Consider the following 14802-nt stretch of genomic DNA (forward strand, 5'->3'; position numbering starts at 1 on the left):
CGTGTGTGATAAGGGCTGTTCGATGGGCTGAAAGAATACTTGAAAAAATAAGGAGGCTCTGTTGATGTAGTAGTGGTATTAGGGAAGTTTTCTGTAGTGGTTGTTGATTTCGTGGAGCCTTAGACTTTCAGCAGGACAAGGTTGATGTGGGAGAAACAGCCAGGTGGAATGAGCAAAGGAAAAAGTCTGAAAGACTCAATGAGCTTTATCTAGAGTGGAGGGGTGAACATAGGGAGTGTGGAAAGATGAGCTGGGGTTCTCGCGTGGGGTTCTCTGTCGTGAGCACCAAGGTAGAGTGATAGTATTTCATTCGGAAAGAAATGGAGGTTTGGAGTTTTGCACAGAAGAGTGAAAGGACCAGAGCTGTACTTCTCGAAGGTTCTGAAAATGTGAAGCAGCATAGTCAGGTTGGGAATCCTGAGCTCTTTGCAAAAGAATGAAGGGATGATGCAAAGATATAGAAAACATTTTATTCTAATGGAAAAAAGCACAGCTACTCATTTGATTTCATGTTATTTGTGGCACAAAGAGGTAAATTTAAAGTAATTTTTGGTAAATAAACTGAGGAAGGCTAGCAACTGCCATTTTTTTTGTCTCTTCCTTAAAGAAGTCATTATTATACAGGGTTAGGTTTATAGTTATGAGTATGTGAAACAGTCTATTCTTGTGTTATTACTTATTACTTATTGTATTATTCTATTCTTTCCCATACCAACAACTATAAACCTACTTTGGCCCCACCCTGTATAATATTGAGGATAGAATTAATTTATAAAGGTCTCTTGCTCCTGTTTTTATTAGAAATTATGTTGTAAAGGAGTCTAGGCTTAAGGTATGTTAAATCCCCAGATACAGATACTTATCGCGTATATCGTAAATCAGCCTCCTGTCATTGGCCTGCCTAAGGAAACTACCACTCATGTCGAGGAAACATCACCAGGAAAGGGAAAAGGGGTCTCTGGCATGATTAGCAATTTGTCACTTTGACTTTCCTCTTCCACTACCTCACAGGTCATAGAGGTCCTTTTAGAAAAAACCACAAAATGATTTATATGGAAATAATTATTCTGCTTTGGGGACATTTCCCCTTTTTGGTCTGTCAGCTCCTTGCTTTATTCCTAGATTTCATAATCCCTCTTATCCATGTTCAGTCATCTCAGTCCAGTGCATGGTGCTAAAGTAAACAGTTAAATTTTAAATGCAGCTTTTAAAAAAGATACTTATATTTTACGAATCCTCAGAGCATGTATGTTTGTACTTGACAGTGTACATTTAGCTAATTATGACACAGTTGCTTTGCCAGTTGAAAGATATTATATGAGAAAGCCATCTTCAAAAGAAATCTCTGTGTCTTTATTGCTCAGCGTTACTGCCCATTCATCGGGAACAAGGAGGTTGGCAGTGTCTATCTTGGATTTGCCACTGGTTGACACAGGGTCTTAGGCAATGGAATCGTTGCATGATCTCTCTCGAGGCCTGGTATAGTATTTAAAATGGCAGACTAAACAAGATAGTCATGAGTAAAACAGTTGTACTTTGCCTATAGATTTATACTTGCAAATTTATGCAAGGGTCCATGAACTAAGTAAATTGCCTTCAGTAAAATGAAAATATGATCCTCTATTGCAATTTCATAATGAGGTCATATTTTGGGAAGAACAGGATGGAAAAGCCAATAGTAACAAAGAAAGAATTTAGATGTTTCCTGAAATATTAAAAAATACGCTATAGTCGCAGTTAATTTTTACCAATGTCTGATATTTTACATTTATATTAAAATGTCTGATGCTTTCCACATTTCAGTCAGTAGACATGAATTGTCTCAGTTTGAAAATGGGTTTCATACATTTAGGACAGTCTTATGTTTGTTTTATAATAGCTGTTCTGAACACATTTTAGCAACTTCTAATACAAAAGTTTTTTGAGCTATTAGATTTAATTAACAGTAGTTATTTTGAATGCTAGATACAATAAAATTTCAACTTAAAAGACTGTGAGTACAGTCTTTTGAAGTATATGCTTTACTTCCTTTTTGGATTCAGTAATATCAAAGTGAAGCAATAGATTCTTGGCCTGTGCAGATCACACACTCGTGAGGCAGTGTAGCATGGTGGCAAGGACATGGGTTCTGGAGCCACAGTGCCTGGATTCAAATCTTGTCTTTGCTTCTTTCCACTTTTCTGAGTCTCTGTTTTCTCAACTATAAAATAGAGAAAATAATAGTGGATATTTCACAGAGTTGTGAGTTAAACGAATTAACCTGTATTAAGCACTCAGAATGATGCCTTAACACAATAAATGTCACATAAATGTTTTGTATTATTATTATTGATAGGAGAGTGTTGAAGGTTCATGACATATAGTAATTTGTAGTGTGATGAAGCATGTAGTTGAATTATAGGGTTGCTAACATGAGAGAGAGACAACTGCTGATGATACGATTGAAAAGGTCTCCAAAAAGTAGTAGGCTGGCACATAATAGGAAATCAGATGATTTTCCCCACAAATGGAATGAATGAATCATGAATGAAAGCAAAATAGTAATGAAGGGAAAAGAAAAAATAGAAGTGGTTACATTTGAATAGTGGGACTTTCTATATGTATAAAATCATTAATGTAAAGAAATTATTTAAATATTTCCATTGCATTTGGCTAAATTCTGTGGAAAAAAATTATTTGCTATGGAAATAGTCTCAGATTTGAATGGTATAGTCATAAGAAAGTTGACAAATTCCTCAAAAAAGGAAATTTTAGTTAAATGGAATTGGCAAACAATCATCACAGTGCTCTGGAAATTGATTAAAGGGATACAGAAATCTGAAAAGTATTTATGCTTGAAAAGCAGTGGACCTTTGGGAAAGAAGAGTGGGCGTCTGGCACCCTTGCCTGGGCTGCTCCCATTCTCTTTTCCCTGCTTGGTCAGGTAGGAAGGTTCTGTAGGTTGGCACCGGCCATGAGGGCCAGCCCTGAGGCTGCATGTGCAAAGGAGCAGGGAAGAGCCCAGTGAAAAGGAAAGACCAGGCGGACTTGAAAGTAGCCTAAATTTTAATGTGTTCTACCCATTAGCAGAGGATGGCAGCTTTAGTGACTGTGGTCTTTTTTTTCTTTCTTCATTTCCCCACTCAACCTTGCCTTTTATAACCATCAGCTTATTCTCTATACCTAAGGGCCTGCTTTTCTTCTGTTTTTCTGGATTCCTCATATAAGTGAAATCATACACTATTTGTCTTTCTTTGGCTGACTTAGTTCATTTAGCATCCATGTTGTTGTAGTGACAAGATTTGATTCTTTTTCATTGCTGAATAACATTCCATTCTATATGCATACACCACATTTTCTTTATCCATTCTCTTGGTGGACACCTTGGTTACTTCCATATCTTGGCTACTGTAAGTAATGCTGGAGTGAGCATAGAGGTGCATATCTTTTTTAATTTGTGTTTTTGTTTTCTCTGGATAAATATCAGAAGCGGAATTGCTAGATTGTATGGCAGCTGTATTTTTAATTTTTTGAGCAATCTTTATACTGTTTTTCATTCTAGTTGCACCAATTTACAGTCCCACCCATGGTGTACGGGGGTTCTCTTTTTTCGACATCTCTATCTGCACTTGTTATTTGTTGATTTTTTTGATGATAGCCACTCTGACAGGTGTGAGGTGACATCTCATTGTGGTTTTGATTTGTAGTTCTCTGATGATTAGTGATGTTGAGCATCTTTTCATGTCTGTTAGCCATCTGTATATCCTCTTTGGAGAAATGTGTATTCAGGTCCTCTGCCCATTTTTTAATTGGATTGTTTGTTTCTGTTTTGTATGAGTTCCTTCTATATTTTGGATATTAGCTCCTTATTGGATGTATCATTTGCAAATATCTTCTCCCATTTAGTAGGGTTTCTTTTCATTTAGTTGATGCTTTCCTTTGCTGTGCAAAAATTTTGGGTTTGATGTATTTAATTTTGTTTTTCTTTGTTTTTAATTTTGTTGCCCGTGCCTCAGGAGATATATTCTAAAAGATATTGCTAAAAGCAATATCAAAGTGTTTAATGCCTATGTTTTCTTCTAGAAATTTTATGGTGTCAGGTTTTACATTAAGGCTTTAGTCCATTTTGAGTTTACTTTTGTATATGGTGTAAGAAAGTGGTCTGGTTTCATTTTTTGCATGTATCTGTCCCATTTTCCCACTTATTGAAGAAACCATCTTTACCCCATTGTATATCTTTGCCTCCTTTGTCATATATGAATGCAACCTCTTTTCAGTCATGTAGGTTGGCCACTAAGCTATGCAGACATAGGGGTGAACCCCAGGAAGGCAAACTTAAATCACAAAAACAGGAAAAGAATAAGCAGAGATATCAACAGCTGTTTGTTACAGTCGGGTGGGGGAAACAGATTTACAGATGTCGCTGAAATGAATTACCAAACCATCCAGCAGCAGTGCTCACAGTCTTCATGGGAAGAAAAATCAGACTCCAGAGTTGCTAAAATATAGTCTCTAAAATGTCCTTTTTTCAGCAAAATAGTATAAGATACACAGAAATAAAATGTCATGTATATGCAGGGGGGAAAGCAGCTAATTGGAGTGGTCTCTAAGGTGTTCCCAGATTTTGGATTTAACAAAGACTTCAAAGTGGTTATTATAAATATGTTTAAAGAACTAAAGGAAACTGTGTTTAAAGAATTAAAGAAAAGTATGACAACAATGAATTAACAAATAGAGATTCTCAATAAGGCTATAGAAATTATATTTTTAACGAAAGAACCAAATAGAATTTCTTTAGTTCAAAATACGGTCATTGAAATGAAGTCACTAAGGGAGACAAATTCATTTTAACAGCAACTTTGAGATAGAGGAAAGAAAACTCAGTGAATTTGAAATAGAACAATAGATATTATCCAATCTGAAAAACAGACCAAAAAAAGAAAAAGAAGAAGAGGAAGAGGAGGAAGAAGAAGAAGAAAAATGATCAGGGCTACAGAGACCTATAGGACAATATAAAATATATCAATATACACATAATGGGAGTTTCAGAAGGAAAGGAAAGAGGGGAAAAGGCAGCAAAAATATTTGAAGAAATAATAGCTGAAAATGCTAAATATGATGAAAAGTATTGATATGCATTAAAGAAATTCAATGGGCCCTAAATAGGAAAATAACAAAGAGACCATTTTATAATATATACCAATATCAGATCATTATGTGGTATACCTGAAACTAATATGTCGTATGTCAATTATACCTCAATAAAAAAAGAAAAAAGAGAAGACGGAAGACAGTGAAATGACATATTCAAAGTGCTGATTGTAAGTAACTGTCAATCCTTCTGAAACAAAGATGAGGTAAAGACTGAGGAAATTTATTGCTGGCAGACCTGTCTTACAAGAAATAATACAGGAAGTCCTTTAGGCTGACAGGACATGACACGATAGAGTAACTGGAATCTGTAGGAGGAAATGAAGAGCCCTAGAGTGGTAAATAAGAGTTAATCAATGGGAGAAAAAAAAGGGGGGGGGGGAATCTGTAATACTTTCAACAATAAAGGTTAAAAAAATAAAATATAAAATGAAAACTGTGCCACACACACAAACATAAAATAAAAAACAGAGTTAGTGCAAAAGACTAAAGATATATATATATATATTTTTTTATCCTTACCCGAGGACATTTTTCCATTTTTTGTTCAGATATAGTGGGAGGGAGAGAGAGGAACAGAGAGAGAAACATTGACGTGAAAGGGACACATTGAGTGGCTGCCACCCGCACGACCAACCAGGGCCGGGGACAAACTGCAACCGAGGTACGTGCCCTTAGCGGGAACCGAACCCAGGTCTCTCAGGACCACAGGCCGATGCTCTAATCGCTGAGCCAGACTTGCCAGGGCTAAATATATATTTTTAAATGTCTTTTCTGAACTTATTTAAAAAGACATTTAAGATTGTATGAAGCACTAATTATAACATTGTGCTGTTGGAATTATAACATATATAGATGTAGTGTATAATATATATAACAATAATAGACCAAAAAAGGCAGAAGGAATGTAGTTATAGTGGTAAGTAAGATCCAAACATCTGTGCATGAGACACACACCTTAAGTTCAAAGACACAAATAGGTTGGGGAAAAAAAGGATGGGAAAAGAAAATCATGCACAGTAACCATAAGAGAGTGGGAGTGGCTATATCATGCACCAGAAAAATAGATGTCAAGATAAGAGATTTATTAGAGACTAAGACAGATGTTTCTAATGATAAAAGAGTCAATACATAGAAAGATATAACACTTGTAGATATATTGCTCTAACAACATCCTCAAAACATATGAAGCAGAATCTGACTGAATTGAAGGGAAAAATAGGCGATCCAGTACTAATAAATGGAAGCTTCAAGACCTTATTCTTGATAATCAACAGAAAATGAGCAAGGGTGTAGAGAAGACTCGAACAACATTATCAAACAACTCTGACATCTGTAGATCACTCCATCCAGTGATTTTAGAATACATTCTTATCACATGTGCACAGAACATTCTCCAAGATGGATTTTATAATATGCCATAAAATAAGTGTCAGTATTTAAAAGGATTGAAATTATGCAACATACTCTGACCATACCATTTAATTAGAAAACATCAATAGAATGAGATTTGGTGAATCCAAATTATTTGGAAATTAAGCAACCTGTGAGTCAAAGACAAAAATCCCAAGAGAAGCTAAAAATGTTGTTAATGAACTAAAAGCAAATACAAATGCACAGTATATCAAAATTTATAGGATGCAGCTAAATTAGTGTTTGAGGAAGAAGGTCTCAAATAAAAATCTCACCTTGCACCTTAAAAAGCTAGAGAAAGAAACTATAAAAAGTAAAGTAAATTGAAAGCAAGCAGAAGAAAGGAAGCAGAAATTAATGAAATCAAAAAGAGAAAAATCAAGGTACTTACAAGTTGGTTTGTTGAAAAGATCAGCAAAATTGGGAAACTTTTAGCTGACTCCAAAAGGCAAGGGACCTACACTATCCAAAATAATCTTAAAGAGAACAGAGTTGGAGAACTTACACTCCCTGATTTCCACTCAGTATAAAGCCACAGTAATTGCTTATTTACTGTGTTATTAGAGCAAGGATAGGCATATAGACCAATAGAATGAAATTGAGAGTCCAGAATTAAACCTATACATGATTGTCAATTGATTTTCTTTTTTTATCCTCACCCGAGAACATTTTTGCATTTATCTTCACATAGAGCGGGAGGGAGGGGGGAGGAGGAGAGAGAGAGAAACAACGTGAAAGAGACACATCGAGTGGTTGCCACCCACACAACCTCAACCAGGGCTGGGCACAAACTGCAACCGAGGTACATGCCCTTAGCGGGAACTGAACCTGGGACTCTCTGGTCCACGGGCCGATGCTCTAACCGCTGAGCCAAACTGGCCAGGGCTCAATTGATTTTCAATAAAGATATCAAGATGATTTGATGCTGAAAAAGTCTTTTCAACAGATGGTGCTGGGAAAGTCAAATATAAACACGTAAAATCAAAATGAACTAAGACCCTTCGCATCATGTGTAAAAATGAACTCATGATAGATCATAGAGCTAAAACATAAAAACTGTAGGAGAAAATCTTCATGACCTTGGATTAGGAAAAGAGTTATTAGATATGATACCAAAAAGAAAAAAAAAACACCTGATAATGTGGGTTTCATTAAAATGAAGAACTTTTATACTTGAAGACATTAGAAAGAAAATGAAAAGACAAGCCACAGGTTGGGAGAAAATATTTGCAAGTCACGTAACTGATGATGGACTTGTATTCAGAATGTATAAGGAACTAAAATTCAACAGGCAGACAACTCAGTATAAAAATGGGCAAAGAGTGTACCAGTGAAGCTATATGAAATGCTTATAAGGTCATGAAAAGATGCTCACCATCACTAGTCATCAGGGGATACAAATTAAAACCATAATGAAATACCACTAATACCTACTGGAAGGACTATAATAAAAAAAGATAGACGATAGGAAGTATTGGTAAGCTTGTCAAGAGACTGGTGGAATATAAAATGGTATAGTTACTTTAGAAAAGTTTGGCAGTTTCTTAAAAAGCTAAGCATGAACTTACCACATGACTCAGTAATGCCATGCCTAGGAATGTCCATAAGAGAAATGAAAGTCCACAAGGAGACACATAACTCTAAATAGCAACTGTATTCATTAGCCCCAGCCTGGGAAGTGCACGTGTCCATTAAGTGAGGACTAGACTGACAGAACGTGTTCTATCCAACAGTAGAGTGCTGTCGGAAATAAAAAGGAATGGATTGTTGGTACCTGCTACAACGGGGATTAATCTCAAAAACACCGTGCGAAGTGAAAGAAAGCAGCTGCAAAAGACAACGTGTTTTATTATTCTATGTACATGAGATATCCAGAAAGGACAAGTTTACAGAGACGGAGAGCAGATCAGTGGTTGCCCAGGGCTGGGGTGAAGTGAGGATGAACTGCAAACAGCATGCAGAGCTTCCCAGGCTGATCAGAGTGTTCTAAAACCGGGTAGTGACAATGGTTGTGCAACTCTAACTTCAGAAGAATCACTGAATTGTACACTTACAATAGGTGAATTTTATGCTACCTATATTATTTCTTAGTAAAGCCGTTGAAACAAAAATTTGAAGATGCGTGAATGTCTCAAGACACAGTCTTCCAGCATGCCTGTGGTCTACAGTAACCGTATATGACTGCTATTTTCCCACACTCAACAATTCTGTTGCATATGATATTAGTAACTTACTTTATACATAAATTCTAATAGTGAAGAAGTCAACACACATTTTACTCACGGGATCAAATTATTCCATGTGAGTCAGCCATTCCAAAGAAAACAATTTTGGAATATAAACTGGCTAATTCAGATGTTAGGTCACGTGTAGTCCCAGTGCACATATAATCTACTAGGGGTTGAAGACTTACTCAGCCTCCCAAACTTTCTAATCATGAAAGGAGTAAGTGGACCTCTTGGAATTTGGTGCAATATCAAATTAATGTCACACTGTACCTTTGGAATAGGAAAGTCCTAAGTATAACTATATGAGGATGAGAGAAACAACATGAGCTACTCAAGATCATGTTTCGGATCACCTGAAAAGCCGTAAACTCAGATATCCCCACGACCCCACAGCTAGAGTGATGTTAGACATAGCTCCCTTTCAGGAAAATACAGTCAGTTGTCTGTTACATCCATTTGTTGCTGTGGCCCAATTTACAAGTTCTTTCATATTTTTTGTTTTCCTCTTTTTTAGCTCTTGCAGTTCAACCCTGTGGAGCGTCTTGGTGCTGGAGTTGCTGGTGTAGAAGATATCAAATCTCATCCATTTTTCACCCCCGTGGATTGGGCAGAACTGATGAGGTGAACGTAGTGCAGGTTGTCTGCACACATCCTGACCTTCCCTGGGACAGGCGTCTCCACGGGAGGCAGCTCTCCTCGCAGTCACTTGCGGGCTCCCGAGCATTGGGACCATGACCTTCAGGGGAAACGGGGCACAAGGCTGAACAAGAACAGTTCCTTTACAGTCACCGTGCGGACAAATGAGCAGACCTTTAACCAAGGTCTGCGTTTAGTGTCGCAGATGCGTTGTGAGCCCCCCGAAAGGAGTGCCCATCAAGAACTTGCTCTGGTGTGAGACTCCACGTGTACAATCAAGTGTTACTTGAGAGGATCACCTGTACATGGCAGCTAACCGTGTGTTCCGCTAACCAGGATTGGTCTATGTGATCAGATTCATATTGTCGAATGATATATAAAAAGTGCTTCATGAATAATGTCATCTGTGGAGATTAAAAAGTGAGGAAAAAAAGAGTATACTCATCATGTCTGATAGGAAACATGTACCACGATGCTATATAATTACTATATGTTGGATGTGGTCCCAAATTGTTTCATACTTTCAGAAGTCCACACGAGAAGAAAACACTTCATGGTGTCAACTTTGTTCTTGGTTGGTTGGTACTGCTTATGGAAGGGTTCATATAAACACTCACTCTATTTCCTCCACCCCTGGCCTAGCCTCTCATATTCTGTTCTTCTACTCTACTAATACATGTGCAACCAAAAGGGAAGAGGGAGTATTTATGTCCCCAAATTGTATCAACTTAATAAGGACTAATAAATCATGACGTAAAATAAACGTAAAAATTTAAATCTCTTCTTTATTTAATTGCCTAAGATTTTTTTTTTAAGAAAGTCTTCTTTTATATTGGAATGTTAGCAATTTCTACATCTTATGCTTGACTTCGTTTTCGTTTCTGGCTTGGTACACTAAGCACCAAAGGATCTCATCTAAGTGGAATTGAAGGGCAGTCCTGTTTTGTTACAGTGACAGGATTTCCAGATTTGACCTTCTCATCTACTTGACATTGTGTAGAAAGAATGTGAGTATTTACACATCTCCAAACATTTGTATTGTTTTTTTATGTCGTTGCTAAGATAGATCTGTGGTTATGCATTGTTTACAACAATTTACAGATGTTTTTAAAGTGTTAATGTATGTCTTTAAAAAAAAAACAAACCTTTATCCAAAGAAAAGAGAATAAGTTACTATTTCCAAGTTAGGAGCTACCAGAAATAAGGGAGGCTTTCTGTCTGTTTTAATCCTTTGTATTTTTAAGATACATGTGAGAGCCCACCCCTGTCCAAGAGCATCTGCCATCTGCCATCGGCCAGGTCCTCCCATCAAATTAAGTGGAAGCAGAAAATGCTTTAGTGAAACAAAGGAAATGTGCAAGCGTTTTTCCTTTTTCTCTTCTCCTACTCCCCCTTTTTCCTTTTCGGTCCCCTTATAACCCGAACCCCAGCTGAAGGGCTGCAACAACACCAGGATGGGGAGCAGGTCACCAGGATCATAGCTCAGTCAAGATGACATCACTCCCTGGAACTGGATTTCAACTCACCAGCCCCCTGGCCTCATAACAGGAACTCATGCAGGTGAGCCACAGGAATGACTTCCTGGTCGGACTGGTAGGAAATCTGCAAGGCCGTAGAGCTGGCCAGTACAGAGCTTCCTTCCAGAAGTGCCCTATGACATGAAAGTAGGACTTCACAACGAAGGGGAAGCTCCCAGCCCTGCCACGTGACTCGGTCCCTTAGATTCAGAGGACGGTAATGTCAACAGATGGTCGCTGTGTCAGTGTGTTGGTACCGTCCCACTGCTTCAATTTCTCCTTTTCTCTGCGTTTGGTTGGGACTTACGCTTAATGTAAATGCATTATTCATAATCATGGTGGGCATTGATTATTTTAGTCATAAACACACAGGATAAATGGCGTTGGGTTGATGAACCTAAGTCTGTTTTTATTTGATGGTGTATATTAGAAATATTAATATTTCTGCTGCTCTGGCTGATACTGCTTTTTTGTTGTTTTTAGTCTTTTTTTTTTTTTTTTTTGAGCATATGTCATATGGGTCAAAATCATAAAAGAACTTGCCACTTAGTATTTCGCATTTGATCTTTTGTATTGTGGTACGATATACATAACATAAAATTTACCATTTTGGCCACTTTTAAGTATACAATTAATTCAGTGGCGTTATGTTCATATTGTTATTCAGCCGTCACCACTGTGCATCTCAGAACGTTGTAATCATCCCAAACTGAAACCTCGCACCCATTCAACGGTCATTTCCCATTTCCCCTCTTCCAGCCCCTGGAAACCACCACTCTGCTTTCCGTCTCTAGGAATTTGACTCTTCTAGGTCTCTCCTATGAGGAGAAGCTTACAATATTTTTTTGAGACTGGCTGCTTTTCCGTAGCATAATGTTTTCAAGGTTCATCCACGATGTAGTGCATATCGAAATTTCATTCCTTTTTGAGGCTGAATAATACTCCATTGTATGTATAGACCACATTTGTTTAGCCGCTTACCTGGCAGCGGACACTTAAGGTGTTTTCACCCTTTGGCTATTGTGAATGATATCATTATGAACATTGATGTACAAGCATCTGTTTGAGTCCAAGCTCTCATTTGATTTTATATTTTTATGTAAAATTACCAATGTCATTTACTACTATTTTACTATGCTTTTTATAGGAGAGCTTTTTCACCAGGCTGGTGTGGCTCAGTGGTTGAGCATCAGCCTGTGCACCAAGAGGTTACGGGTTCGGTTCCCGGTTAGGGTATATGCTGGGGTTGCGGCCTTGATCCTTCAAGGGCGTGCAGGAGGCAGCCGATCGATGTTGGTGCTCCTCTCTCTCATCGATGTTTCTATCTCTGCCTCTCCCTTCCTTTTGCTCTAAAAAAATCTATCAAAAACATTTTTTTTAAAAAAGAGAGCTTTTTCTAGCAGGTTGTCAATAATATAGTGTATTGCCACTTACCTTTTTATTTTTTCTTTATTGATTTTAGAGAGAGAGGAATGGAGAAGGAGAGAGAGATAGAAACATTGATGAGAGAGAACATCAATTGACTGCCTCTGTATGCCCCCTACTGGGGGTTGAGCCTGCACCCTGGGCATGTGCCCTGACCAGGAATTGAACCAGTGGCCTCTTGGTACTTAGGGCAATGCTCAGTCCACTGAGCCACACCAGCTGGGCTGAAGAATATAAAACTTGTCACTAATACTCATGCTATGACCAGTAACACTACAATAGGACCCCACACATAGTATGCCCTGGTTGAAATCACTTGCCCACCATTTATGAATCCAAACAGAAAGAAATCTGACTATAGCGTTGAAAGGCTCTTTGCCTCTCAAGGGGCCACTTACAGCATCTTTATTGGACTTACTTAGGTATTACTTTATAGCAAAGGCCAAGGCAGAAGGTGTATCATTTTTCTTCTTAGAAGTGGTTGATTTAACCTCTGGTATATCTAAATGCTCTGGGTAATGAAGCCTGATATTTCAGGCTCACTCTTTGAGGAGTGTGAAATATATCGGGAAGTCTTAGAGTGGTGTCCTGATCCTACCTCTGTGACTAACTAGACTTTAACGTTGATCAAATAACAACATTCCAGACCTGTTCCTTAACTATAGGATGAAAAGGGTGAGTTCATAGTGCCACAAACATAATGGACTTTCTGTTTTTTGGAGTGGACTAATTTGATAAACCAACATTGTAGAAAGACAAGGTTAGTGAAAAATCTCAGATTGGTACTTAACTGTTTTCTTATAATTATTTTTCTAGTAATCCTAGATACTTGGGTTGCTGCCATAGACCTGTTCAGGAGCACAGCCCTTAATGATTATGTGGCTCTAAAAATTATAAATAGAATGAAATATCAAAAGGTTGTTTCTCAGTCAGCTTATACTGGAAAAGGAGAGTTGAAGGTCCAGACAGAAGTATGCAGAGGCGAAAGGAGGTTAGGACACACCTACATTTGCTCACTTCTTAGACCTTTCTCAATAACTGTGATGGTATTCCTACCCTATTGCCCTCATCTATCACATTTTATGTGTTTATTTGACTCAGTTCTTTGGCAGGCATCATCAGAGTACAAAATTGATACTTTCTGTTTGTATTTAATGCGGAACATTAACCTCTACCAGTCTAGGTAATTTGGACTTTTGAGTATTTGATGTCTACTCAGCTCATTTTAAGGATTTCATATTAGGTCCTTGTGTTGAAGGGTTACTAGATGGTAAAAGGTGTGAAGTCAGCTATTTCAAAATAAAGTTGCAAGTAGAGCAGCAGTAGGGAGATGGGAAGCAAAGTGGTGTGGGTGTTAGTGACTTGGCATCGCTCGCTCTCTCAAAGGCAGCAGATAGGAACCCAGCATCGGCTTCCTTTCGGGGAAGGATTACAGCGCTGATGACACCGAGTCAGGTAGTATAGCTGTGCATTTTTTTTTTATTTTTGGCCCTATCATATGACTTCTTCCCTTGATGAAGGGATCTCATTACGGGGAGAAGTCGAGGCAGAGAAAGTCTGTGGAGGGGTAACAAAGGAAGTTCAGTGAGGTGGTCTAGGGAAATGAAGCAGTTGTGTTGGCCCAGGTATCTCTCTGGTGTAACAAAGAGCCTTCTTTGTTGAGCTAGATTTTTAAAAAAATTATTAAATTATTGGAGTGACATCGGTTAATAAAAGTATACAGGTTTCAAGTGCACAGTTCTGTAATCCATCATCGGAATACTGCATTGTGTGTTCGCCACCCAAAGTCGAATACTTTGTCACTGTATATTTGACTCCTACCTTTTTCTACCCTCCTTTTCCTCCTGTGACTGCCGTACTGCCGTCTGTGTCTAGGAGTTTGTATGTTTTGTTTTGTGTGTGTTCATTGGTTTCTTTCTGTTTTATATCCCACATACGAGTGAAATATGTTTCTTGACTTTTTCCGTAGTGCAATTCACCGTTCTTCCTCCAGGAACTGTTAGGCGGGAACTGAACTCTTCCCACTGTCCCAGGAAGTGAGGTGCTGGACTGCTGTTTTGGAAAGACGTGTGACAAGCCTTATCTAGAGTCAGTTCTAGCTCCACCCCCTTGCTGAAGGCAGCTGTTGGCAGAGGAAGAAGCCCTGCGGATCCGTGAAGAGCTGCTGGGATTTCTTTGGGCAGAAGTACCCCTTACTGAGTGTGGTAAGGAAGAATGACAAATGAACCAGAGTTTGGTCATACTTATAGAGTTGCTGGCATTCTGCTTTTATAAGTCTTAAATAAAAATTTATATCAAGAAGATAACTCTTCTAGGAATGTTGATCAAATTCCCCCTAAAGCTAGTCCACAAGGTAAGGGTTTTAATCCCCCCCCCCCCCCCCACTAATATCAAAGGAGATTTGACAGATTTAAAGGGATCTGAGTCTTTCAGGCAAAATAATGACCACAAGG

The 14802-nt window shown here is 38.2% G+C and overlaps 1 protein-coding gene across 13 annotated transcripts in view; it reads left to right on the forward strand.

Annotated features, from left to right (window-relative positions):
- The window catches only part of RPS6KC1 (ribosomal protein S6 kinase C1), a 166029-nt gene extending 151482 nt beyond the window's left edge, over positions 1-14547 (forward strand). For 8 of the 13 annotated variants that reach the window (XR_004960884.1, XR_004960879.1, XR_004960876.1 and 5 more), the window contains 4 exons: positions 9286-9392; positions 10360-10414; positions 10838-10967; positions 14319-14547. Coding sequence is in view for 4 of the 13 variants with exons in the window: in XM_036272263.1 (XP_036128156.1) it covers positions 9286-9392; positions 14319-14352 (141 nt within the window). In the remaining 9 variants the exon portion in view is untranslated. Of the gene's footprint in view, positions 1-9285; positions 10155-10359; positions 10415-10837; positions 10968-14318 lie in introns of those variants that run through there. The other 5 variants (XM_036272264.1, XM_036272267.1, XM_036272265.1 and 2 more) reach the window with 3 other exon arrangements.
- Positions 14548-14802: the final 255 nt, after the last annotated feature.

Source organism: Molossus molossus, unplaced genomic scaffold (genome assembly GCF_014108415.1).
Source record: "Molossus molossus isolate mMolMol1 unplaced genomic scaffold, mMolMol1.p scaffold_m16_p_20, whole genome shotgun sequence".
Taxonomy (NCBI): domain Eukaryota; kingdom Metazoa; phylum Chordata; class Mammalia; order Chiroptera; family Molossidae; genus Molossus; species Molossus molossus.